Source organism: Miniopterus natalensis, chromosome 1 (assembly GCF_054644295.1).
Source record: "Miniopterus natalensis isolate mMinNat1 chromosome 1, mMinNat1.hap1, whole genome shotgun sequence".
NCBI classification, from domain to species: domain Eukaryota; kingdom Metazoa; phylum Chordata; class Mammalia; order Chiroptera; family Miniopteridae; genus Miniopterus; species Miniopterus natalensis.
Window position 1 is genome coordinate 74,826,177 of NC_142081.1, and position 27,669 is coordinate 74,853,845.

Sequence of the window (27,669 nt, forward strand, 5' to 3'; positions counted from 1 at the left end):
GAAAGCTATATAACTGACATTTGAAAAAAATTTCTGAAGTTTTATTATTTTATCAGTAACAACCTAAAACTGCCACTTGGATTTTTATGCTAGATGACAAAATTTCTCAAAATACATACAATGTAATTTTTTTTTTTTGCAGTAGGCATTTAAATAAAATTCTGCCATGTAAGTTTTCTAATGTTACCTTCTAATTCCATTTGCAATTACCTTCAAAGAAAAAGGATACTACCTTGTTGAAGGAAAAGTTTTGAGAGAGTACTACTTCACATTATTTATAAGCACCTTTAATCAATGAATAATGCAGTTTACTTTCTGCTGAACATTTTGTGGAAACATGTATGGCTAGATAGGAGTGACAACACTAACTGGATTCAGATTTCATAAAGTAATATGATGTGAAGGAAATGATTTAAAACTGCATCTCCTGTCTTTTTTCCCTTCTTTTTCTGTTCTTTTTGAATTATGTAACTTATTTCAACAGAAGATTTTATTATCCCCAAATGGGATGAAATACTTAGCAAGGCATTCTTAATAGTGATAACTGTTCTAATCTTATTAGAATATCAATAAGCAGTAAACAAAAATGAAGGACTCACTGAGGAAATAATCTCCATTTCCTAGTTTTAATGATGGAGAGTAAAGTATTGCACTTTATTATTCAACACAAAATAAGGTAGCCAACAGTAACATACAGGTACACAATTTAATATTTATTATATTGCATTTTATATACATTATTTTTCAACAGCTGTACGTTTGCTATGTGGTACAATCTTAAAAATTTGCTGATTCATCGTTTGTAAAACAAAAACCTTACAAAACTCATCAAAACTCGCAAACTGATCAGAAAAGTTTTTGGAAGACTAGAAAAAATATTTTATTGTCTTAATCATGCATTACACAAACGAAATCTTTAGTTACACCATAAAATTAAGCACATTTGAAAAAATAAAATAGGGATAACTAGTCCAAACACAGCAGATTTCTGTATCCTGATTCAACTATTTTGTATCCTATTTGTAATGCAAATAATATTTTACTCCAAATATTTTTAAACAAGACAGTTTTGTTTGGAATCATGGCAAACCAAGATATGTATCTGGGGAGAATCACCTTGGTATGTAACTTAAACTATAAAATATTCCATTTTTAGTCTATTTTAGACTATTCAAAGAGTTCCAAAATAGATATACAGGTTCCTTTAGCACATTAATAAAAGGATATAAAGAACAAAAAGTGAAATAAATAATAAGCCATTAGCAAGATGGATAATCCTTGATAAATAAACTTGTAAATACAGTAAGATGTACAAAATATCACATAGTGATAGGATGCCAAGATTAGTTAGTTTTGTTTTTTTTTAAGAGTTCATTTGGAGTATAAAACCCCACTGTTTCATTTTAGTACACTTAACAGTCCTTGGTTTATGAAGACAATTATGTGATGATGAAGGTGATTTAGCATCTTATGGAAGGACTTAGCTGAGCTGTATTAGGCAAAAGAAAGAGTGTGGTTACACGGCAGCGGGTCAGTGAGATCTCTGTGTTTTAGGGTTGTATAATGCAGAAAAATTTCAATACAATCTTGAGCACTGTTGTGACAGGCTAAATATATAAAAAAGACTTATAAAAACTAGAATTTTATCCAAACATTTTGTGCAACTAATGCTAAAATATTTTAAGTTAAATTTTCTTCTTCTTTTTTTTTTTAAAGCAAAATAAGTTTAAAAGGGAATCTGTGGCATTCAACTGATAAACGGAAGATCACTAAGAGATGAAAAAAAACTACTCTTGGAGCTCACTTCCCCCCAACAAGAGCACCACATCCCTAACCCTAAGGCAGCACACAGAGTCCAAAATAAAAGTCCTTTTGTAAGATCAGACTCCACATTGGCTTAAAGATATCTAAAAAACAGACATATGCTCAGTTTGTATCCAGTACAGGCCACAAATACTGGAGTTCTTTTTTTTTTTGTCCCACAAAATACAGTAATTACAATTAAATTAATGAACCTGACATTAAGATGTGATTTCCACCAATTTATGCCTGCCCTAAATAGCCTTCACCAGGCAGATCACATGTAGTGTCTTATCAGTAACCGTTTCTGATGGCAGTGATGCAGACCCTCTTTCTGTCCAAGCAAATCTGTTGTTATGATGCGAGTATCTGTTGATTCACACAAATACTTTGGCGAGAGCATCAGCCCCTGCACTAGCAATGTATGCTTTTGATGGATGGAAAGCAACATCATATATTGATTCATCTAATTTCTTTCTATGTGCTGTTATTTCTTGCACACATGTCTTGCTGTCCAAATTCCACAATCTAATAGAACAGTCATGGCCTGTAAAAGAACAAAGAAAGTGTTATTGAGTAACAATTCTTTTATAAAGTTTGTGTGCAGTACAGGAAATTCAGACTTACTTCCAGACATCAAATAGATTCCATTAGGATCTACTGCTAGACTTGTAACAGCATCCAAATGAGCTACCATAGAATGGATCATTTTACCTAAATAAAACATAACAAAGATGATTAAGTTTTCACAAATATTTACTAACTTGATAGATACTTTATAAATCATAAAATATCACGAACATAAAAGAGATAATCACTATGGCATTTTTTTTATTGTGGTAAAACATACCTAACATAAAAGTTACCATTTTTAACTATATGAGAGGGTGCAATTAAGTGGCTTTTAGAACATTCTCAATGATGTGCAACCATCACCATTATCTAGTTCAGAACATTTTCATCATTACAAAAGGAAACCCCATACCCATTAAGCAGCCATTCCCCATTTCTCTTCTCTTCCAAGCCCCTGGTAACCATTAGTCTACTTTTTCTCTCTATAGCTTGGACTATTTCTGGATGCTTCATACAAATAAATCATATAACATGTGGCTTTTTGTGTCTGCCTTCTGTCACTTAGTATAATGTTTTCAAGGTTCATCCACTATAATATTTTAAAGAGAATTTTAATTCTAATGCAGAACTTTCCCAGTACTTTTAATAAAGACATTTGTGTTACATGAATTTGACAGTATCTGGTAGACAGTAGAAAACATAATGAATATAGGGTTGCATCAAAGACTTAAAATTACGGAACCTGGCATTAAAATGAAAATAGAAAAAAATCTTTCTCATTAAGAGAGGTGTAAAGATTATTTTATATACAGGTTTAATGATAAATAAATCACCAGAGAATACATTCCTACCTAATGATTCTAGTATCATCAAATTCATTTATCTTTTGAAATGTCAGTCGTTTTATATATTAGAAACAAGAAAGAGGAGGGGATGGGAGTACATCTGAGAAATGATTCCAAATTCCCCCAGATAGTAACAAAAACACTCTTCTGGAAAATGTAATTTATTGAATACCTTAACTGAAGATTTGGCAAGCAAACAGGATTCAAGTTGAAATTAAAAAACAAGTTGTGAATACAAAGTTGTGCTGCACAAATACTTTGAGGCAAGGGCCTCAGCCTCTGTAATGGCAATACAAGCTTTTGATGAATGGAAAGCAACACCATAAATTGATTTATCCAAGGCGAGAATAAAATAGCAAATACTGGTACTTTTAAATTTTCCTCTCCTTTTATTCATCAATGAGCATTACTCGAATGCCTGGGCTGCTCCTAATGAGACATGGAGGCCCTCTCCAAATTCTGGTTACAACCATTTGCTACGCACGCTTCTAGTCCTGACGACATTCCACACTAGAACATGGCATAGATCTACTTTTTATTATTTGTCATGAGGCCATAGCTGTTGACCTGAACACAAAACCAGAACATAATCAAGTGTGTGAAAGTTTCTCTGAAAAACATAAAAAGTCCTATCACCTTCTGGCAATGCCAGAACACTTATCAAGTGGAGACAAAGTTTCTCATCATTTTAAACCACACTTGTCTATTCTTCATTAACACTAACAGAGTAATTTGAGATTATTTTAACAGAAAGATCATTCAACACACTATCTTTATCTTTAATTGCCTAGTCCAAAGTAATTCATCTATCAATTCTAGAATCCATTCCTCTCAGTATCCCTATTAAAAACAAACAAATAAAATCCTAAGTGTGAAATGGCTGGCCTCCAAGGACAATAGTCTCAAAACATTAGGGGTTAAGTAACAAGCACCATTAGCTTACTTTAAAATGTCAGTTCTATGATGGTAACTCTTAATTCACAATCTAGTTCTGACTTCCCTCCTGAGAATAACCCTGTATGTCCTAAATTTAAGGTGTCTTCAACCAAAGAATTCTTTCAAATAAATAGCTGATCTACCCATTTCTTTAAGGGTGAGAAAATTTTCCAAGTTTAACTCCAATTCTCCTACCTTTGCATTAAACTAACTTTTATTGATATGTTAAGTCAATTTAAAGTCAACCCTTCTTTTCCATATAGTGACTCCAAAATGTGAGCGACCCCCTCCCCCTTCAGACTGAAACATGTATAGAGAGGTGCCATGCTGAACCAAGGCTGCCTCCTGGGCTTCCACTGGTAACCACAGAAGTCACAAAGCTTCTGACCACTCCCCTTCAGTAACACTTACTTGTAATTTCTCACATTTAACCTATTTCATCTTGGCCCTGTGCCTCTTCCTCCACCAAGATTAATTCTTTCCTCTTATAACAGCCACCTGTTCTCCCCTCCCTGGCCCCTAAGCCCTTTGACTTGGGCAATCAGTATTGTGGGTCTCTCTGAAATGGAGAAGAAACAGACTAATGTAAAACATGCAGACTCTAGAAGGAAACTGCATGGATTTGAATCCCAACCCTGCAATTTTCCTCTGTTGTGTAACACTGCACAAATTATTTAACTTCTTTTAAGCCTTTTATTTTAACTGTAAAATGGAAATAATAGTATTATATATACCTAACAGTCATTAGAAGAGTAACCACGTTAATGTGTAAATCAAAGAGAACAATGTCTCACTTACAGTAAGTAATATACCATTAAGCTCCAAGAAGATAGGAAGCTTTGTTTTGTTTAACAAGCATTGAGAAGAACTGTGCAAAGAATATGGCAGAGAATCAATAAATTATGCTGCATGTGTTCACAACCAATTCAGGATCTTCTTCCAACTTCTCCACCACACCCCTCATTTGTACTACATCTTCTCTCAGACTCACTAGCTAAGTGTGTCAGCACAGTGTATGCAACGCTAATTTGTACCTCTATCAAAATTTAAAAAATCCTGACTCCCAAAGATCTATCTGGAACAAATAATAGAAATTGTAAATTTTAAATTCTTTAAAGTCAAGGATCTACCATATAATACAACTTAAATAATCTTTCTAAACCAATTTTGTAAACCCCTGCTCAAATATTTTAAGTGGCTTTCACAGTGCATAGCATAAACAAAAATTCGTTCTTCTTAGCGTGGCTCTGAAAAGTACTCAATAGACTCTGTTTTCCTCCTCAAAAGTTACCTCTCTGGCTTTGCCTATAAAAAACTCCCTTGTTGGCCAAAGTTTCTACCACCACGCCTCTGATCAAAATACACCCTTGCCTGAAATTGCCTACTACTTCCTTCACTTAAAAAATTTTATCTTACCACTGCTTCAAGGCAAAGCTCAAGTCCTCACTCTATGAAAACTCCTTTATCTAGCAGAGCTCCTGGGCATGCACACATACATACATACATCCTATTTTCCCCAGACAACAGAAAGTCCCCAGAAAGCAGAAACCCCATCTTATAAATGACAGTAGTCAGTGCAGTGCAGAATACAAAATGCTAAATATGTTTCTGTTGTTAGAATTTAAATATTTATTGAACCCATTCATAGTACTGATGTCTGTTTCAGATTAAAAAAAAATTCAATGACTTTAACTCAGTGTTGTATGTGTGTGTGCCTGTGAGTGAGAGTGAGAGAGAGAGGTTGACTTGAAAAGAATTTTTCCACTGATGGAGGCTACTGCTTCAATTTCTTCACACTAAAGATAAGGCACTAGACTAGTTAAAAGAAATAAAATAAATTAGTAAAATTTATAAATAATTTGAAAGGCTATAGGCTCCTTATTTGCTAAGTGAAATTTTATTATCACTTTTTCTTGATTTCTGTCAGTGAACAGCTCTAGAGACTCACACTTTGCTTCTAATACAACTACTAAAATTCCTGAACTTTCCCTTACAAATCTAAATCTGCAATAATTAATAAAAATAGAAGTATTTTTAGAAATACAGTAAAGAAATGATCTCTTCTCTTGCAGCAGAGGAAGATCTTTAGGTTTCAGAAAACATTTAAAGAACTGTTAATAAGTTGTTAAATTGAGAACATTCACATGAATATGAATAGCCTTTCCTGTGAAATATATAGTCCTATGAATATCCATTACTTTCTCAACTGTTCTACTGAGTTAAAAGGAATCTGTATATGAAGTCTTGCTTGAACAAAGGGATTTAAGAAAGACTCTAAAGATTAAAAATATGACCATGTCCTATATAACCTTCAAAGAGAAATCTGCCTTTTAATTTGCTATCTTGCTTGAGAATTTGTTGCCCTGCAATAATGTTACAAGTGAAATTTAAGTTTCTGATTTGGAATTCTCTCAGTACCCCTGGGGTTAGCTTCCTTTCAAAGAAGCCTCTCTAGCTGTAAGACCTTTCCTGAAAGAAAGCAAACAATATTTTATGTAGTATTCAGGTAATTACAGATGAAGCAAGGGTCCTTAAACAATCCTATGGCCACATTAATATGTGATTTGACTTCTATATAAACAGTTTTCTGACAATAAGAAACACAGGGAAGATGACAATAAAACAGTATTTACTATATAATTTCATCCACTGAGAAATAATTTTAAGAACATATTTGAAATGCCAAACCCCAGAAAGACACCACTTCTGCTATACTAAATTACAACCGAATATGAATAAAATAATTTTAAATAGAAGGATTTATATTTAACTAATAAGACATGAAAAAACCATATAGGTAGGCAAGGTATTATTTATAAACTTAAGGATAAATAAAACAACATATGAGTGTGCTACATAACTAAAGCAAAAATCTGAGTTAAAATGGTTTAACTTGGCAATTTTGAAGCCAAAAGTCAATATATCTTATATAAAAGAATCACATTTTTGATCACCTCAAATTCATAGAATTATTAATACAACTGAAAATAAGACACTTACCCGTTTTATTGTCAAAAAATTTGATGTGTCTGTCTTCATGAGCAGTTATTGTAACAGGAAGTGTGGGATGACTTACTACTCTGTTAATGTGATTATTGGATTGTAAATCTGAAAAATAAAGAAAGATAATGTACTAAAATTCGAACCTTTAGTTAGAAGTTGGATGATGACCTCCTTATTCCTACCCAAAAATAAAAAACCAAGCTTTGGTATAAAACTAAACAGTCTGAGAAATAAAACTAGAGCTCCAGAGAGATATAATTTCTTAAAAAATAAATGTTTAAGTTATCATGTCCTATAATATGGAAAGTGCCAGGCTCAAGTTTAGAAAAAATTGTAAGTACTTCAATGTAGGTGGTATAAAATTCTTTAAAAAACTTATAATAATTACTACTTTTAATAAGCAGCCCATAAAAGAATTATAAGCATGTAAGGAAACAAATTCGTAAGTGATAATTAAGACGTTTGCAAGGAACAATCCCCATCCTACCCATACTAACTAACAAAAAACCAAAGAACCAGAATCAATGTTCTTAGGAATGAGACATTTTCTTTACTGACAAGCTCCTAATTTTTGTTTAGCAATGGAGGAGAACAAAGAAGAATCAAAACAAATGGGAAAACATCATCAATATTATTAGGCTTTAAGTAAATCAATCATTCCACATGTATATAAGACCTCTTAACTAAACTTAAAACACATTACCTAAAAAACCCCATATATATGTGTGTGTGTGTGTGTGAGTGTGTGTGTGTGTGTGTGTGTGTGTGTGTAATTACTTATGTAAGAGGGAGAGAGAAACTAAGGTTGAAAAGGCACTGGGAAAGAAAGACATTTCGAGTATTTAAATGTTTTACATAATTATAAAATGATTTTTAAAAAAGCAATCACGAGAAACCAAAAGTAGTGTTAAACAAATGAACCTAACTATATATCCAATTGGTGGTAGAAGCACAAATAAATGAGCTATTTCAAGTGATTTGAAAGTATAATAATAGACTGCCCATCCCTAAGTTTCAGTAATCAAACTATTGGTGGTGGTTTGGGTATTATTATTGAGATGACTGTATGTGTACTATGGGATAAATGAGAGATTATGATGATTTTGCTGAGAACAAAGAGATCTGGTATGGTTAAAATGAGGTAAAGATAAAAATCAATGAGATAAATCTGATTTTCAATTAGAAGTATTTGTATGAATTTATCAACTTTTTTTTTTTTTTTTTTTAATGTATTTGTAGCTTTGACCACTGAAAAAGCCTAAACCAATGACCAACTCAAGAGCCATGAAAACCATGAGGATGAACCAAATAGCCTAGTACCTAGACTTGTAGGCTCTAAGTGCCTTTTTCCACTAAGAGAAACCATTGGCTCCCCTTAGAGCAATGGCTGATTTCAGATCTGGGGCACAAATGAACTGATGACCCTAGAACATCTCATCATATCAGAATGGAAAACTATCAACAACTACCAGGATCATGTCAAAAGGACTCAGGAGCCTACTTGAATAAATTTCCATTGGCCAAAGATGAAATAATCTGAGTAGCAATAAAAATAATACCTGCAATAGATTGAAACACATCAAATACATTAATATCCAATTGAGACTATAATGATAATAAAAACAAACAACACCCAACAGACTCTCTGATCACCTATGGAGAATGCTAATGGTAACACCTCATTATTATTATTGTGAAAGCTGGTAAATAAAGGGGGAAAAAATGAGTAATTTATCTTGTCTTTCCTTTATAACCTAACTCCAGAGAATGCAAATTATTAATGAGAAATGTTCCTTTTTACAGAAGTATTCTAGATAATAAATGGAGAATGACAGAATTAGAAAATAATTTTTAAACAATTAATGAATTAACTGACCTAAGTAACGATCAAGACTGAAAACATAAGAAAAAGTTAACTAGACGATATTTACTTCTGATAAAAGTTCACAATATACTATGAAGTAGTCGTGCCAAAAACATTAAAAACTTTAAAATGAAGACAAATAAAAACACTGGACCTGAATAAGCCTCTAGATCTATTACCAATTTATAGAAAATAAAATGAACAGAGGAGCTTGTTAAATGATACCTCAAGGATGCAACTAGCAAAATCCAGACTGTGGAAAACTCTACAGGCAAACTACTCAATTTCTTCAAATTAAAAAATGCAAGGAAATACAGCATAGGAAACATAGTCAATACTGTAATAACTATGTATGGTGCCAGGTGGATACTTGAAGTATTGGGGGGACAGCTTTGTAAAGCACATGATTGTCTAACCACTGAAACTAATACAAAATAATATTGAATATAAACCGTAATTAAAATAAAATAAACTTTAAAAAATGAAAGGGAAATAAGAGACGGAGGGGGAACCTACAGATGAAGAGACTTAAAAGACCTATCAGCCAATCAGAATACAGGGTCTTATTTGGATTCCTACTTAAATAAATCGTAAAACACACATCACATCCTATACTTACATTGGTCATTTATACATAATTATTGAGGCCGCATGATGAGTCCATGAGGCTCACTATATTATTTTTCTCTATTTCCATATGTATTTCCATTAAAAATTTAAAACTATTTCCCTTGCTTTCACTTTTACATTGCTTTACTCAGTCTATTGTCCTCAAATGCCCACCCAGCTTTTAAGCATAATTTGAGGAAATAAAAATAATGTAAATAAGTTAAACTATAACACAATGAAACTATTTTTCCATCCTAAATTCAAATAGTCAAAATATGAAAATTAAAAATCACCCTTTATTGTATAGTAATCCTTTTTAAGGTTTCAAAGAAACCCATGAAAACTTACCAGAATCTATCTGTGATGAAAGCACCACCAATGACTGTGATGTTTCTAAATCATAAATTACTGTACTACCAGTGTTGAAAGAGGTCACCATATGAGCTGGATCACAGCCTATAAAGTCAACCGATGTAGGTATTCCATGCTCTGAAAGGAGCCCAAAGAAATACAGTGTAAACACAATAATTTAGAAATCTCTGCTCTTCTGATTAAAAAAAAAAAGAAAGAAATTCAAATATTTTTGAAATAATGTTAATAATAAATAAAAAGCAATTTTGTTAGGATGATGAGCTATAATAAGTAACTTTCCCTCAATTATTATTATTTTTTATTATTGAATGAGTGACTGATTTTAAGGAGGGAGGGAAGGAGAAAGGGAGAGGGTGGGGGAGAAGAAGGGGGGAGGGAGGGGGAGGGAGGGGGGGGAGGGAGGGAGAAAGGGAGAGAGGTGAGGAGAGAGGGGGGAGAGGGAGAGAGAGGGAGAGAGAGGGAGAGAGAGGGAGAGAGAGGGAGAGAGAGGGAGAGAGAGAGAGAGAGAGAGAGAGAGAGAGAGAGAGAGAGAGAGAGAGAAACATCGATTGGTTGCCTCCTGCAGGTGTCCTAGGTATGTGCCCTGACTGGAAATTGAACCCACCACTTTCTGGTGCATGGAACAATGCTCCAACAGAGTCACACTGGCCAGGGCTTTCCCTCAATTACTTAAAATGTTTTTATAAACATTCTATTTAACATTATAAGAAAAATATAGCTACAGGGCTCTTAAAGTGAGAGTAAGTATGTGCAAAAAGTTACTTTCTATGCATTTTCTTTTAAAAGAGAAAAAAAATCCTGGATCAGTCTTTTGGCCCACTTGCAAATTATATACCTTACTGTAAAATGATAAATTAGCATTCTCACATCACTCTTGGAAGACTGATCACCTGTCTGAGATCTATAAGCCTTATCAAGTGCCAATACCAGACATATTTTCAGATCTGTAAAAATGAAGTGTGGACACTGGAATTCACTCGTGTGGTACTACCCCCTAAAGTGGTCTGAGCAGTAATTTCTCTCTTTAACATAATAAATTCACTGGCCAGATCAACGCACTAGGTGAAATCTGGAGTCAAGCAATTAATTACCTGGATGAAGCTAGAAACAAATATCTAAATGAATTTTTACCTCAAAAACTTGGGTAATTAAAAAATTAGTAGAATCATTAAGGTATCTAAGAGACCCCAAAAAATTAAGCATATACTCTTCATCTAAAATGTTTTAAAACCAAACATACTTTTTAATAAAAATAAAAGGTCTGGCCCTGGCCAGGTAGCTTAGCTGGTTGGAGTGTTGTCCCATACACTAAAAAGTTGAGGGTTTGATTCCCAGTTGGGGCACATACCTAGACTGCAGGTTTGATTCCCAGTTGGGGCACATATGGTAGGCAACCGATGGGTTTCTCTCTCTCTCAACATATCCTCGGGTGAGGATTAAAAAGGTAGGTCTGATATTTAAAAAATAACTTTAAAAAATGACTTGGAAAATAAGACCAATACAAGTACAGTATATGTATGTAAGTAAATGTCACAGGTAAATTGGTTAAAGCCTTCTTTGAAAGGAAAAGATCTGAAATCATGCATGCCACTTAGTTTGTACTTTCCAGTTAAGGGTGCAATTTCAATGATTCCAGCTAGATTTCTTAACCAGTGTGCTCATACAAGGTTTACAAGTATGTTTGAGACTGTGACCCCTTCGATTTCTGTGGGCAGCCACCTGGAGCAGGCAAAAAGCCTTGTATTGTCCCTATTAGTAACCTCATTTTTTTCTATTCTACTGTTACATAAAAATAGTTTTATTTTTTAAATAGGAAATGTCCTGAAAAGGGTAAAAAAAAGCACTGAACTACAGGATGCACTTGCAAAGCATCTTTCTTGTTTATAAAAAATGACAAAGTAAGAAGATTATCACAAGCTTTAAATTCTTTCAATCTCCTGAAGCAGTAAAGAAATAGTAAATCAATTTTCCTTTCTGTCTTCCAAATTTTAAAAAAGAATTAGCTTTTTTTAGAGGCAAAATTTACATACCCTTGTCTCCATTGTAAGTGCAAATGCATGGCAATTTTTCTTGTGGCTTCCATAACCTAACAGTGCCATCTGCTGAACAAGATAGTAATTGATTTTTTATGCCACTATAAGCAAGACCCCAGACAGCATCTGTATGAGCAACTAAAGTGCCAGCTAGAACATTTGGCTCTGGGAAGGAAAAAACAAACAAACAAAAATGAGCTAAAGTAAGTTAAAGTATATAAAGATAACTTACCATATAATTAAGTATAAGACTACACATACCAGTTAAAAGAAGATAAACAAAAGTGTATACAATGGCCATGTCTCCTAAGTTATGAAGTTATTGGTTATTTTTACACTCCCCCTTATACATTCTTCCAATTTTCTGTAAGGAACATATACTTTTTAAACAGCTTTATTGAGCTATAACTCCCATATTATACAACTCACCAATTTAAAGTGTACAATTCAGTGTTTTTTAGTATGTTCACAGAGTTCTGCAACCATCACCACACCAATTTTAAGACTTTCATCACTCGTTAACCATTTCCACCCAATGCTGCTTCTCTGCCTTTCCGCAGCCCTAGACGACCACTAATCTACTTTGTTTCTACAAGTCTGCCTATTCTGGACATTTCATACAAGTTGCCTTTCGTGGCTGGATCCTTTCACATGGCATACTGCTTCTAAGGTTCATCCATGCTGTAGTATGTGTCAGTACTTCATTTCTTTTAATTGTTGAATAATATGCCATTGTATGGACACACTACATTTTATTTACCCATTCATCACTTGATGGACCTAGTAGCTAATAACACTGTGCATCATTTGTCCTACAACCCTGATTCTCAATAACAAACCCTGATTTTCCATGAGTATTTCTTATCACCTCCGCAATTCTCACAGTTCCAAACCTCCCTTCCTCTTGAATAATTATCTCTCATACTTCATTAAGAAAAGATAGCATTGAAATAGGAAGCCCTCCCCATCTTCCTGCCTCCCAATCTAGAAATCTAGTGTCTAAAGCAATTTTCTCTGTGCAGATTACAAGTAAGGAACTGTCCCTTCTTCCTATCAAAGGCTAATTATACCAGGTGTATTCTGGATTCCATTCAACTCACTAACTTGCTTTAATGTTTAACGTTTCCCTACTAAAAAATTCTACCCCTTGGGATCCACAAGCCAACAAATATGTTTCAGCACCTCTCAACCTAAACAAACCTTATACCACCCTTCTGCCTAACAGTAGAAAAGCTGAGAGTAAATATGTTTTTACCTCCCATTTACTCTCCAAATCACTCTAATAATGGTTTCTGATACCATCACCACAACAAAACAACCCTTGCTAAAATCACCAATGATGAACTCTCTTCTACCACATTTAACAAATTTTTTATTTCTTTAAATTTTCTTTCTCCCTTCCCTTCCCTCCCTTTCCCTTTCCTTTCCTTTTCTCTTTCTTTCTCTCTCTCTCTCTCCCCCCTCCTTCCTTCCTTCCTTTTCTCCTTCCTTCCTTTTCTCCTTCCTTCCTTCCTTCCCTCCCTCCCTCCCTCCCTCCCTCCCTCCCTCCCTCCCTTTGTTGTTCTCATCACACTGCTTTTCATCCATAGAGTATGCCTTGAAAGGTCCCTTAACCCTCTGATTTTAGCCTCAGCATCCCTCTGTCTGTCTGGTCAAGATGAGGGTGACCTAATTGTCATTTATAAAATTATGAGACCTTTCAGCAACATTTGAAGTGCAAACTGCTTCCTTCTCAAAATGGTTTCTTCTTTTGCTATGTTTCCATAATTCCATACTCGCCTGTACTTCCTCCAACCTCAAAGGCCAGCCCCCTCTCAGTTTCCTTTGCTGGCTCTCTTGCTCTAGCCACTCTCCCAACGTCAAGAGTTCCTCCTCTTACCCTATACAACACACTCTCCCTATGTTACACTATCCATTCTCACATCTTGATATTATTATTACCTATTTAGTACTGCCGTCTCTTAACATACCTAAAAACCAAATTCACACACCTGTTCCACCCCCATTTCAATAAATACTACCATCCAATACTCAATTGTTCGTATCAAAAGTGGTGATGAAAATATTCTGAATTGAGAGAGTGGCAATGGTTGCACAATCCAGTGAATATAGTAAAAATTACTGAACTGCATACTTCAAAAGGGTAAATTTTATTAAGTGTGAATTATATTTCAATAAAGCTGTTAAAAAAATAAACAAAAATCAAGAGTCACTCATCTATTACTTTATCCAATCAATCCATTTATCAATAGGTTCTGTCTATTCTATCCTACCTCCCCAATATGTCTTAAATCCATTTCTTTCCAACTGCTCTGCAGCCAACTGTTTTACTACCACTCTAGTGGCAACATCATCTCTCACCTAGTCTACTGGCCCCACTACATTATGACTTTAAGTACATTAAATTTGTATTCCTCCCTACTCTTCTCCTCCTATGTCCTTGCAACAAACCAGAGTCACCTTTTTAAACCCTACATTTACAGGTCATTTCCTGGCTTAAAACTCTTTGCAGTAGTTCCCCCCTTCTCCATGAGGGATATCTTCCAAGACCCAGTGGGTAACAAACCACAGACAGTAATAAACCCAGAACTTACAACTTAGTTATGAGTACAAAAAGCACAGTTTATACTTGAATTATTATTATTATTTATTTATTATTGTATTATTTGTCTTCTTCTTACTCTTATTATTATTTCATATCCTTACTTGTGATTTATCTCTTAGGTAATGTCTTTTTCCACACAAATAACTGTAAACCTATTTTTCCCCACCCCGTATACTGTTTTCCTATATATACATACCTATGATAAAGTTTAACTTATAAATTATGCACACTAAGAGATTAACAACAATAACTAATAATATAGAACAATTGTAACAATATACTCTAATAAGTTATGTGAATCTGCTCTCTCAGCAAACTAGCACAAATTTCTTTTTTCTTTTTTTGGTAGGGTGCAGATTTAATAAGGGAACTTACATAAAAGGTTTGTTTTGAGTGGCAACAAGTAGAATCTTAAGTGTATTTAGAGGCCTTAACTGAGTTCAGTATTGTATTCAGTCCAGATGGTCTCAATGTCTTACTCAGTTAAGGCTACATCCTTGAAAATGACTTCTACTGTGGGAACAGTTAGGCAAAACGTACATTCTAAGGACAAGGGAGAGGATAAGTTGCCACCAATTGCCTGGGTCCAGCTCAAGGGTGAACTGTTGTATTCCTGAGCCTCTCATTATTGGAGGAAGTCATGGAGAAGCCTCCAATTGTCTGGGCCCACCTCAGGCACAGATTTCTTTTTCCTTCTTCACAATTTCATGGATAGCAACCTCTGTATATGATTATTTTTTCTTTTCCTATTTAGTAAAAACTTTCACATTCTCACTTAAAGGAAGCACTTTGTAGCCCTGGCCAGGTAGCTCAGTTGGTTGGAACATCATCCCATACACCAAAAGGTTGTGGGTTTGATCCCCAGTTGGCGCACGTACAGGAGGCAACTGATTGATGTCTCTCTCTCTCGGTTTTTCTCTATCTCTCCCCCTTCCTCTCTCTCTAAAATCAATACAACAACAACAACATATCCTTGGGTGAAGATTAAAAACAGTAACAACAATTAAGTAAAGGAAGCACTTTATAGCTTCTCTTTGGCATATTCAAATTGGCATCAATACTCTTGCACTTCAGGGCCATCATTAAGTATATTAAGGGTTACTGGAACATAAGCACTGCCACACCGAGACAGTCGACTGACAACCGAGGTGAAAACCACGTGACTAATGGGCAACCAGCATATACAGTGCAGGTACTCTGGAAAAAGATGGAGAAAGGATGGAGCAGGACGGTGCTCAATTCCATCATGCTACTCAGAACAGCGTGAAATGTAAAACTTATGAATTATTTATTTCTGGAATTTTCCAGTTAACATTTCTGGACTGAGGTTGACCTCAGGTAACTGGATCCAAGGAAAACAAAACCACTGATAAGGAGGGTCTACTATTCTAAAATTTCCCTTTTATACTTTAGATTTCAGTTTGAATGTCACTATATTAGACTACATCTAAAGAAAGTTCCTGTTAATCTCTCTCATAGTACTGTATCTTCATAGCACTTATCATAATTTATAACTATAGACTTTATCCCCTGCTTAATCTGTTTAATGTCTACCGTTTCCATTAGACAATTCTTCTTTTCTTAAAAAATATTTTTACTGATTTTTAGAGTAAGAAGTAGGGAGAAGGAGAGAGAGAGAAACATCAGTGTGAGACCAAAACCCTGATTGGCTGCCTCCTGCATGCCCCCTACTGGGGATTGAGACCGAAACCTGGGCATGTACTCTGACCAGAAATCAAACTGGCAACCTTTCGGTGCATGGGAGAATACCCAACCAACTTGAACCACATTGGCCAGGGCTAATTCTTACTGCTTGATGTAGTCCTTACCACTAAACCTGGCAAAATTAGGTACCAAGTGTGTGTTAAATAAAAACACCAAAGAGCTCAAGTTCTTTTTAAATAAAGCAACCATTAAGTAGACCACTGTTTATTTTACCATTCTCATACTAAAAAATATTCATTTTGTTTTAATTTTTCATAATTACAAACAATGCCCTTTAAATATATTTGAATACACATACAGGTATTTCTATAGGACAGATTCTAGAAGTGGCATTTGTGTGTTTTTTTAATTAAGGAAATTAAAGAGTTGTCCTCTGAAGAGTTGCAATGATACACATCCATACTGTCCCTATTTCTTTCTTTCTTTTTTTTTTTTGATCGTCACATGTATTCTTTAATAAATCTTACTAGTATTCTTTAAGGGACAAACACACAGATGAGTAGCCTACAGTGAAGAAATCATATTATTTTTAAAAGACAGTTAAGAAGCCGCTAAGACACTTCCAGGTATTATCTTCAGTGATGCTTATCTTTATTCTGGGACTCCAGGTAATATACAGCCCCTACAGTCACCACAAATGCAGCAAATCCCCATTTGAATCCTTTTAATAACGCACCAACAGAGGAAACATTATTTGCAAAGCCACCCATGTATTTCTAAGCTTCAATCTGGAAGTTCCATTTTACTATGACCATGTTCATGTCCATGGGCCATGTCTGACAGCAATCTGACCTCTCAGGACATTCAATATTCAACCCTGCTATTTGTTTCTATAGTCTTCCACTAAATACTTTTGAACTATATAAGCTTTCTTAAGTTTAAAAGATTATTCTTTATATTAAATTTTATTCTACTCTTGTTTTTGTAACTAGTACTGAAATTAATTAGTTTTAATTAATAGATTTTTATTTTTGGACAACACAGAGAAAGTACCATTTCATGGGCTTAAATATTAATGGCATATTTCTTAATTTTTCTCTTTAATAAAGCACATAATTAGTAAATGGAGTAACTAAACGAGGAAACTAATACCTGTTTAAACAAGCTTATAGCTGAGGCATTTACTTTTGCCAGCTCCAATCACTTAAAAAAAAGTTTTGAACATTTTACTTACCATATGTGTCATATGGATCCACATTAGGGCTAGGCATATTCCACCACTGGATGGTTGCATCAATACCACCACTAAAACATTGCTCTCCATTAGAACTAATAGCTAATGATAGAACAGGGCCACTATTATAGGACAAAAAGAAAAAAATTACTTATAAAGCCTAAAAAAAAAATTCAGACCCACATCCCCCAACCTCTGAATTTCTATGATATCTAAAAACTGTAATGTAAACATGTGCACTTGAATAGTAATGATTATATTCTCCTAATACAATTATTAATAAAATAGAATATTATTCAACTACTATCTTTTCTAATATAAAACAAACACTACAATTTTACAAGGTTTGTAGATTGATTAACTACAGTTGTTAAGTACTAATTCAATAAAACTTACATGTGGGCCCTAAATGTGTAGATAGGCTCTACATCTAAAGAGGCACTCCTAAAAGAGGGGGAGAAAAGGTTGGAGAGAAGACAAATAATCATTAACCACTGGTTGATATTCAAGAGTCATTAGGTAAGATCAAGTGCATGCATACGTGATATGGGACCATAACAAATAATTACTTATAATTATTGGCAAATCTGGAAGGAAAAAGCACAAGCTAACATTAAAATACTTACTTTTTGGCAGGAACTGTTTTTTGCAAGTTCCAAAGTTTCAGAGTATGGTCCTCAGAGGCGGTAACTAGCACAGGTTCTACCGGATGAAAAGCCAATGCCCGTACTCCATCAAAATGGCTACGTAGTGTATACTTGGGGTTCCATGTCTTTCGAAAGGCATCTTTATTGGCAGGCAACTAAAAAGAAAGATCACAGTATTTAGTGGTAAAAGTAGTAAATTGATAGACATGTGGAATTTTTGTTTGTTTTGGTGTGTTTAAGCATATATTTAAAATTGCTTTGCTAAACTGTCCAGTACAAATTTAATGTACCTTAAAGACTTTATAATAAAATAAATCTTTATCATTCAATAAGAACTAAGAATAATTTCATTAGCTTTCTAATACCTACAACAAATGGAGTCCCTTAATCTGTTTTACCTAATCATCAGGCTAAACCCAAAGGTCCTATTAAATGTCAGATGAGAACAAAAACGCTACAATGCTGCAATATCTTACATGAAAACAATAAAAATTATATAAATTACTACCAAAAATCCAAGGGTACAATATTAACAGTACAGTTATCATTCAGAAAATTAACAATGTGAAGTTTTTAAAGGCAGCAAGTGAAGGTACTTCCCAAAAGTCTGAACTAAAGAACTTTAAGAATATTTTCATCATTGTTGACACTGATATGAGGTTAATCTTTTTATCTTCACTTCTCCATCTGTAAAGCTAGGCTGTGAAACCTCTTCCAAACTAGTCAAAAGTTTACTAGAATTTAGCTCCTTATGTATTTTAAAAATATTAATAATAATAATCCAGCCCACTGAGGCTGATGTCACTAAAAAGCAAGCTAATGTAAGTATAAAACGTAGAAAAAAATGAATTTGTTAAAAAAAGGAAAAATTTGCTGAAAAACTTCAAATTCCTAAATATAAAATCTAAACAAGTTTAGTTAACTCTCAATTGAATGTTTACTGTCTATAGAAAATTTAATCCAACACTAGTTTCACCTCTAACACTGTCCTTCCTATCCTCTCCCCACCTCTCAAATGAAGGGCTAAAAATCAGGAAATGGCAACAAGCTAACTTTAACATTATCCTTAAAAAAATAAAAGTTCAAAACTAAAACGTGCTTTTTAAGAAGTGTCCTGAAGGCAAATAAGTGATTCAGGCTATCTATTTTTCTCATTAACACTGAAATATAGCTTAATTTGAATAAATAATTGAGAGCTGACTACTCAAGACAGATCATTTATCTATTTTAAGATAATCAATCATCCCAAACTTCTAATCCATCACAATACCTAAGAAAAATTTGAACACCACAAAGAAACTAGATATAAAAAAACAAAAACAAAAAACTACATGTCACTTCAAATCAACATATTGAGACACAAACTTATCTTTTCCATGCACCTTGACATTAATTCTGTTTTATAAGTGTTTCCAAAAATAAGGAGCCTTCTATTAAATAATTAAAAAATTAAAAATAAAAAACTGCACTTACATCATAACTATAGTCTGCATCATTTGTTACCGTCAAGTCTGCAAGGTCTCCAAGGCCCAGTACACTTAACAAAACATCATCAGAACCCATAATAAATGACTTGCCTCCTCCAGATGGAAACGTTATTGGTTCAGCTATAAAGAACAAAACCGCTTCTTAAATGCTGAAAAATCATACAGTACAAGACAATATTGTGGGGGAAATGTAAGCACTTAACAGTTACAATACAGTAATATAAATTTTATTTTCCCACTTCCCTCCTTATTTCTCCCACTCAAAAAATCCTATTACTGAGTAGTAATAAATAAATGTTTATTTAGAAACTGCAACATAATCTTCCACAAATCAAATAAATGTACTCTAGATATATTATTTCAGGGTGGGATGTGGACACAAAAGCTTTGTCCATTTAAATCACTTATCACTTTGGTACAATGATAACTATAGTATTTTTTAAATGTTGCAAATTGTTTCAAAGTCCTTTTGCTTTGCATCATATTTGCTTAGAAGCTAGGTATTCTATTCTCTGATAAAAATTAATATAAGCATTCAAATTAAATTGTCTCCATCTATAATACTGTGTTTATCAATTTACTGAAATGAAGCCTTAAACTGCTCAAATTCCTCCAATAACAGCAATGGTCTAAAAAGAGGGCAGTTCTACCATCAAAAATGTCAATTTTCTTTCTGCAGAATGTTAATCCATGTGATATTCAGAATGCCTTCCAGCTTTCAAGCTTTGACTATAGTGATTTTAACTTCCCTTTTATTTACCATGATACTTCTAAAATAATTATAGAATTTTAAATTAAATTTTTAATACTTTGAGCAACTAAAATCAAACACTGCCATTATTAGAATAACTATACTAATATATAAATATTTTGCTATTACAGTTATAGTATAAGCAGTAATTCTCAGTATCATTTCAAACATACTTTGAAAGCAAAAATTTAATCTTAAGATGCAAGGGGAAAGTATGTAAGTCATTGTAATACAAAACAACTCAACATATCAAAACATTTAAAATTCATGAGCAAATTTAAAAGGGAAACAGTATGTAAAAACTCAAGCTAATTATCAATTTTGAAAAATTCCTATGAATGATGATATACATTTAATACACTACAGGAAACATAACAGGTATAATAAAGCTTGTCAGTCATCATCAATACTACAGAAAATAACTGAGAAGATACAAGTCAACTTTTCCTAGATATATACTACAGCAAAAGTAAAATTCCTCTATATTTAGAGTATCTTATTACTTATCAAAGTAAACTATAATATGACTCAAAACAGGTCCTACATGACACTGCTAAAATGAAGCTGTGAGTCAGCAGTTGATCTAGAGTAAATATGATAAAAAATATACATAGGGATGCTAGTAGTATTTAATCTTTCAATGATTATATCTACTGAATCTGAATAATGTGTAGCACTGACCCCTTCTACCAACATCTACTATGCAGTTATTGGTAATACCAAAGCAGTTAAGAACAATAAAATCAATAGTTTAAAACTATGTTTAAGAACAATTATATAAAAATTCATTTGGTAATATTTACGCAAACCCTTTTTAGCCAGCACAAGGACAAACTTTTCTTTTAAGCTCGTAATTTGTTTATAAGACAAGTTAGAACAGAATGCCACAACTCCTCCCACTCACAATTATACACTCAATAACACAAATGTTAATAAAGTCTAATAAAATAACTTTACATAATAATACATTATTTTACATTATAACATATTCTTTTTACAGAGATATTTCTGATCAGTTGTTGACCAATTTAGGGACATGTGAAGGGAAGTGCCTGGGCTATACTGGCTAGTTTTATTGGAGTTTTAGATAAATTGTATTAAACAAAAAGTTAGTATTTATATCAATTTCTAATTAGTCATATGACTACATTTCTCAATCTCTATATTACACATGTATTTATTTTTATACAGCAAGCTATGCTGCTGACTCAGCATTTATTACATATACATATATATGTGTATGTGTCTGTGTGTATATATATATATATATATATGTATATGAAAATAATCTTTTAAGCCATATGTCTACTTTCCATAATCACCCATCACCACTGTGGATGTGATAATCACAGTAAATGCTCAATTTATTTGCCCTTGTTTGTGGAGGAAATTAATTTGTATTGTATAAATTCATTTTATTAATGTTAATGTAATTCCCAACAGCACAATTATTTAAGCATAAAAATGTCATTGGCAATGCAAAGAAAAATAAATTAAAAGCATTTTAATGATGAAAATTATGACACTTTTTATTAATAGCCTAAGAGATTTCATCAAGGAATTTAACTATGCTATTATCATCATTTCCCTTTATGGAAATACTAAGGTCCATAAATGGGATCTTACAACAAGGTCCTTTTGTAACTAATCCTCCTTTTTATGGACACTAATGACCAAGGAAGCCTGTAGCTCACCTATTAAACTCTTCTTTCTCCTTCAATTTTATCAAACCTAAAGAATGCAACCCAATAATGGATTCAATTTATGCCAGTGCTGACATGGTATATCTTAAGTCTTTACTAAAAATAGTCTGAAACGTTGTAATACAGAACTTTCTCTCTCTGAAAACACATTTTTGTCTTTAAAAAATGATGTATTGCATGGACTTTCAACAGGAAAGCATGAAGTTGGAGGTTTCCACTAAAAAAGAGTTTATGAACGCTAATGTTTCCTTCTTAGTTCTATGCAGAAGAATTTGCATCTTTTAAAATAAATTCTATTTATGCTTTAAATGTACAATTAGATTTGTACTTATCTCCCCATTTCCTCCTCCTTCCATCATTAAGAGTTGTATCACTGACTTACATTTTTTTAAAAAAAGCACACACACATACGCACACAATAGAAACCTTTATTTAAACTGCTTTAAGTACAAAATCTGCACTTTAAGTGTACAACACGAACTACAAAAATTTTAGTAAGTTTTCCTATTCATTAATGGTAAAACAACCTAAAAGTTAAAGAAGATAAACCACCTGAAATGCATAAAAAAAGATAAACCACTTGAAATGCATAAAAGGAAAAATAATGAATTTAGTATGTGCATTTAGAAAATACTTTCAGATGTAAAACATGAAAATAGCTCAATATCAAGAAAGAGATCTGGGGGAAAAATCAATAGATTTCATTTTTCATGCATTAGTATGTTTTGTTTGGGCTTTATTATTTCTCACCATAATCTGTAATTCTCATTTGCAAGTATGACTCTAAGGGGCAAAAAGGCAAATTTACTTAACTTTAACAAAAATATGCTACTAGAGAATTAAAATAGAACAAGATGTATTAAAATTTTTTTGACTGGGCCATCAAACAAATTCTACTATATAGCAAAAGTACAAACACCAATAAAAAACTCAATCTATATGCCAAATTATTAGATACTTATATTATACATATCTCATGTATAACAATAAGCCTTTGGTAAGAATTCAGTCTCATTACTTAGAATTATAACTATCTGGATCTAGAATTATAAATTAGTGAAGTGTATCTATGTATCTTCAGCTAAAATCAATTTTGGGGGGAAAAATTCCTAAGTAGTGCTTTCATTTCCTACACACTTCTAGTTTCATTACCAAGTGTTATATACTTGGTATCAAGTTAATGAATAAGATGCTGTTTTATTCTAAAATGATGTTTTAAACTATTTTCCTGCTACTAGATCTATAAGCTAAAGTTAAATTTCCAAGAAGTACACTGAATTGACCCGTAATAGAAACAACTCCATTTAACATTAGCCGGTGTAGCTCAGTGGTTGGCGTGTCAGCCTGTACACCAAAGGGTAGCAGGTTCAATTCCCGGTCAAGGGCACATACCTGGGTTGCGGGTTTGCTCCCCGCCCCCACTCAGGGCACCCTTGGGCACTGGCGGAAGGCAACCAATCCATGTCTCTCTCTCACACTGATGTTTCTCTTCTCTCTCCCTCCTTCTGAAAAGTAATGGGAAAAAATATCCTCGAGTGAGGGTTAACAACAACAAAAAACAAACAAAAAAAACAAATCACAGAAGCCAAAGAATTCAAAAATCCCTAAGAAAATTACATAAAGAGCTTGCCCAACATGTTCTGTGAAGATCACTTAAAATCATCTTCAGCATTTTAAAACAGCAGCAAATGTATAATACTAAGGAGATGTGACTCGGAATTAACATCTTCTGCAATGTAAATAAAACGGTAGCTAAATTTTGTACCTTCCTCTGCTCTTGCACCTTCATGATCAGTTCTCTAGTAGAGGCTGACCTAGACTGATTAATGATTCCTGAAGGGACGTGGGGCAGCTCATTATGTCCCAGATCAGCTATGATGTTGCAAAGTTTTGTCCTGTTGACTCCTGTAAATTAATGTCAGCAGTAGAGGTTCTTTAAATGGCTACTGCTTGACTTGTTCGCAGCCTTTAAAACCAATTTACTAGCAAAACAGGATTTTAAAGAAGTTCCAGTTACAAAAATCTCAAACAATTAAAGATGTCTTCAATTTTCCATGTCATCCCCTCAAAATATTAAAATTATTTTAATACTTAAGATACTCACTATTTCTGTGAATGTATAAATATACTATAAATATATCCAGTTTTATATATATAAAATTGAGCCTTCTGTCATTCAACTAAAGTTCTGTAAGTTCACAGACACAGAAGGTACCATTAAAGCAGTAAGAAATGTTTGTGTTTAAGGTTAATATTTAAAAGCAAAGAATAAAGCATGAGTTTTCCCAACTTAATTGACTATTTTGAAAAGTTAACAAAGAAATAAGTACAAGTGATTTTTTTATGAGGGTGGAACAAACAATTAACTTGGCCTGGTATTTATGTGGATATTTTCCTGCCACATTCACACAAATCTGTCATTAACAAACCAACCCCAATTATTCTCAAAATGTTTTTTCACTTTTCCCAAATTTGAAAAACCTGATTTACCCATAAACTCTGATTTTCTCATAAAAGTATGAAAAGTCAACACTGTCATATGCCATAAATTTAAAGGGAGAATTTCAGCTGCTGCCTGGATAATTCAGGCACAAATAGGAAAACTCAAAAGCCATTTGCAGTATTGTGGGATCTCTGTTTTAACTTTGAACTTTAGAAATGACAAGAGCACCATTTATCTTACATATTTTGAAAGAAAAGTTTTAAGAATGTCAGAAAAAAATGAGACAAAAGAAAATACTTTATAATAGTCACTATAAAGTAAAAGCAACTAAAATATGCCAATCTAAGATAACACATGAAATTAATATTTACTAATGTCAACATTAATGAACTAATTAGACTATCTAATTAATAATTTTCTAAAATAATTATAATAATATTATTTGAGGATTTTCCCCCTGACAATGAAGTAACTGGAAACAGATTCTCTAAAAATGAAGAACTGCCATCTGGTTATTTAACCATCAGTTAAATTCAACATGAAAAAAAATAAGCATTATCCTTTTCTCACAAAATAGCTCTCTCATTTATAACTTTGCACTTATGAGTATCACCACCATTTGTTTTCTGTTCTTAAAATTCTGTAACCACATCTCAACGATTCCTCTTCAACCTGTGGGACTGTTTTTAAAAAAATCCTCCCTTAAATTACTCTTCAGATTCTCTTTCTCTCTATTGATTTTATTCTAATCAAAGCTTTCATTCTTATGAATCACTGCAATAGGTTCCTAATTGGTTTTCCTATCTCCCAGCTTCATTTGTCTCCAAAAAATTTGAGCATCATATTTATTATATCTCCCCTACTCAGAAACCACCAGTGGTACTTCAACATTTTTTGGGTTAAGGCTAACTAAAATCTTGTACTAACCTTGTATGCACTTCATGATCTGATCCTATTTTTCCTATCTTATCTCACCTTTAATGCTCCACAATACAAATCTCCCTATTTTTCCAGTTAAAGCAGTTTTCCCATCGTATCAATACCCACCAGTTATTTCCACCTGATTCTGTCATGTTTATACTCACCTATTCCTCACAAGTCGAGAATATTTCCTACAGACACGCACACACACATATTCCTATCCTTTAACATGCACCTCTACCTATCACAATTCTACCTGATCTTCCAAACCACTTTCATCTTTCTCTGCTTACTCTTATACTTGTGTGTATCATAAAATTTGACTTCATTAGATATTATCCTATAAAAAAATTCATATGAGATTCATATGAGATAGCTAATGTCAAATACAATCCAGATGAGAAAAGTTTTGTCATTACAGATAATGTGAAGTAATACTCTTCATGACATGGACTGGAAGAAATGGAGGGAAAGGAAAGTCAAAGACAATATGAAAGTGACTGTTCAAACATATAATTATAGTAACTACTTTTTGCACAGTACAGCCAAACAGCCTCTGTGTACTATGATGTCAAGTTTAGGAAAAAAGGGAAAGTTCCTGCTTTAATTCTAGTTTCTCAAAAACTGCTAAAGTATTAAAACAGATTTCATAACCAGATATAACAGTCTTTTCTAACACCTTTTCTACTTTGTAGAGCATCTTTCAAGTGTAATTTTAATGTATCTTCATTTTCATTCTAAATCTATCCAGTATCCTAAATAAACATAACAAAAAATTTAAAATGTGAAGTGTTGTTAGTAATAATAAGAAAACTGTCATGGAATTAGTGTAATAGTGTAATAGAATAATGTTATTATAAAAATATTCATGTGCATGATTGAAGACAAACATTAAATAAAAACTGATTCTCAATTATTGCTGGAATCTAAAGGAGAACACTTTTTCTAAGTTTTATAGCAAAAAATCCTTTTTTTTACTATTATGAATTATAAAACAACTCACCTACCTCTTAACCATAACCACCAAATCTATACAAATCCTCTAAATAGAGTATAGGACAACAAAAAACATACATACTAATTACGCTACATTAAGCCAACTATTGGACTAACAACTGTTGTTAGTGCTTTTATAAATCCAAACTTACAAACACACACACACGCTCATGACATATGAAATTTATCTTTCTATACACTCTACTTTTCTAAGTAAAATAGCCCTTTTCTTTTTTTTACTGAATCTAATGTTTTCTCATTCTCAAATGTTCTTTCCTTTTGTTAATCAACCATATATTCTGAACTGTAACCAACTGTTAGCTGGCAATTTGGAAAAGATGTTTATTTTAGAATAAGAATTTAGTTATGTCTGTTAGATCTGTTCTACTTTTTTGCTATCATTCTAATTAAAATAAAGCTTTCACAAGACAACTATCATCTTTAAAAAATGACATCACAATATTAAGGAAAAACAACTAATTTAGTTGCAAAGTAATTCTGAAAGAGCACAGATCTGATATTTAATGACTCTCATCAAAATGCCTAAATTAAGATACTTTCTTGGGGGGGAAAAGAAAAAAATTTGAGTTGAAGAACTGAATGGTCAGTTTTAAAAGTGTGAAATTAAAGCCAGAAATATAAAACAACTGTACCTCTTAGCTAAAAATAATATCCGTCTGCTATGAAAAAACTGTGGGTTTGTCTTTGATTTGATACAGGAGAGAGACTATTGAACTGTTTATGGGTTCTTTGAATTTTTAACTCCTTAAAAAAAGCAGCTTAATCATCACAGATATTTTATAGTGAATGTCACAGTGTTTCTTAAAGCCCAATGAAAGTTATTGCTACAAAAGAATAATTTCTCCATTGTATTAAAATGCCTAATAAACAGATATGTGAACTAAAGTCACACTTTACAAAAATATTACATTACCTAGTGACAGTTTGCAATGTTGAATCTGAAATAGCAAGGAACAAATATTAATATGAAGTTTTAAAAAAGAAAACTGGAAAATGATCCAGGGATACTCACTTATAATTTCCATTAAAAGAAATATTTAAAAAGTTAAGTTTTCCTGCCCTAATTGGTTGCTCAGTGATTAGAGCATCAGCCCATGGTCTGAAAGGTACTGGATTTGATTCCGGCCAAGGGTGTGTACCTCAGTTGTAGGCTCCATTCCT

General features: G+C 33.1%; 1 protein-coding gene and 1 pseudogene across 3 annotated transcripts in view; both read right to left on the minus strand.

The window, feature by feature from the left end:
• Positions 1 to 692: 692 nt before the first annotated feature.
• STRN3 (striatin 3) overlaps positions 693 to 27,669 on the minus strand; it is a 95,532-nt gene continuing 68,555 nt past the window's right edge. For 2 of the 3 annotated variants that reach the window (XM_087823299.1, XM_016209508.2), the window contains 9 exons: positions 19,660 to 19,793; positions 18,166 to 18,341; positions 17,936 to 17,983; positions 17,540 to 17,661; positions 12,033 to 12,200; positions 9,979 to 10,119; positions 7,155 to 7,262; positions 2,428 to 2,514; positions 693 to 2,347 (listed from right to left, as the gene is read on the minus strand). In XM_087823299.1, the coding sequence (XP_087679425.1) occupies positions 2,178 to 2,347; positions 2,428 to 2,514; positions 7,155 to 7,262; positions 9,979 to 10,119; positions 12,033 to 12,200; positions 17,540 to 17,661; positions 17,936 to 17,983; positions 18,166 to 18,341; positions 19,660 to 19,793 (1,154 nt within the window). In that variant the 3' untranslated portion in view covers positions 693 to 2,177. The remainder of the gene's footprint in view (positions 2,348 to 2,427; positions 2,515 to 7,154; positions 7,263 to 9,978; positions 10,120 to 12,032; positions 12,201 to 17,539; positions 17,662 to 17,935; positions 17,984 to 18,165; positions 18,342 to 19,659; positions 19,794 to 27,669) is intronic. The other variant, XM_087823298.1, reaches the window with a different exon arrangement.
• LOC148094211 (NADH dehydrogenase [ubiquinone] 1 beta subcomplex subunit 3 pseudogene) lies at positions 15,552 to 17,533 on the minus strand (annotated as a pseudogene).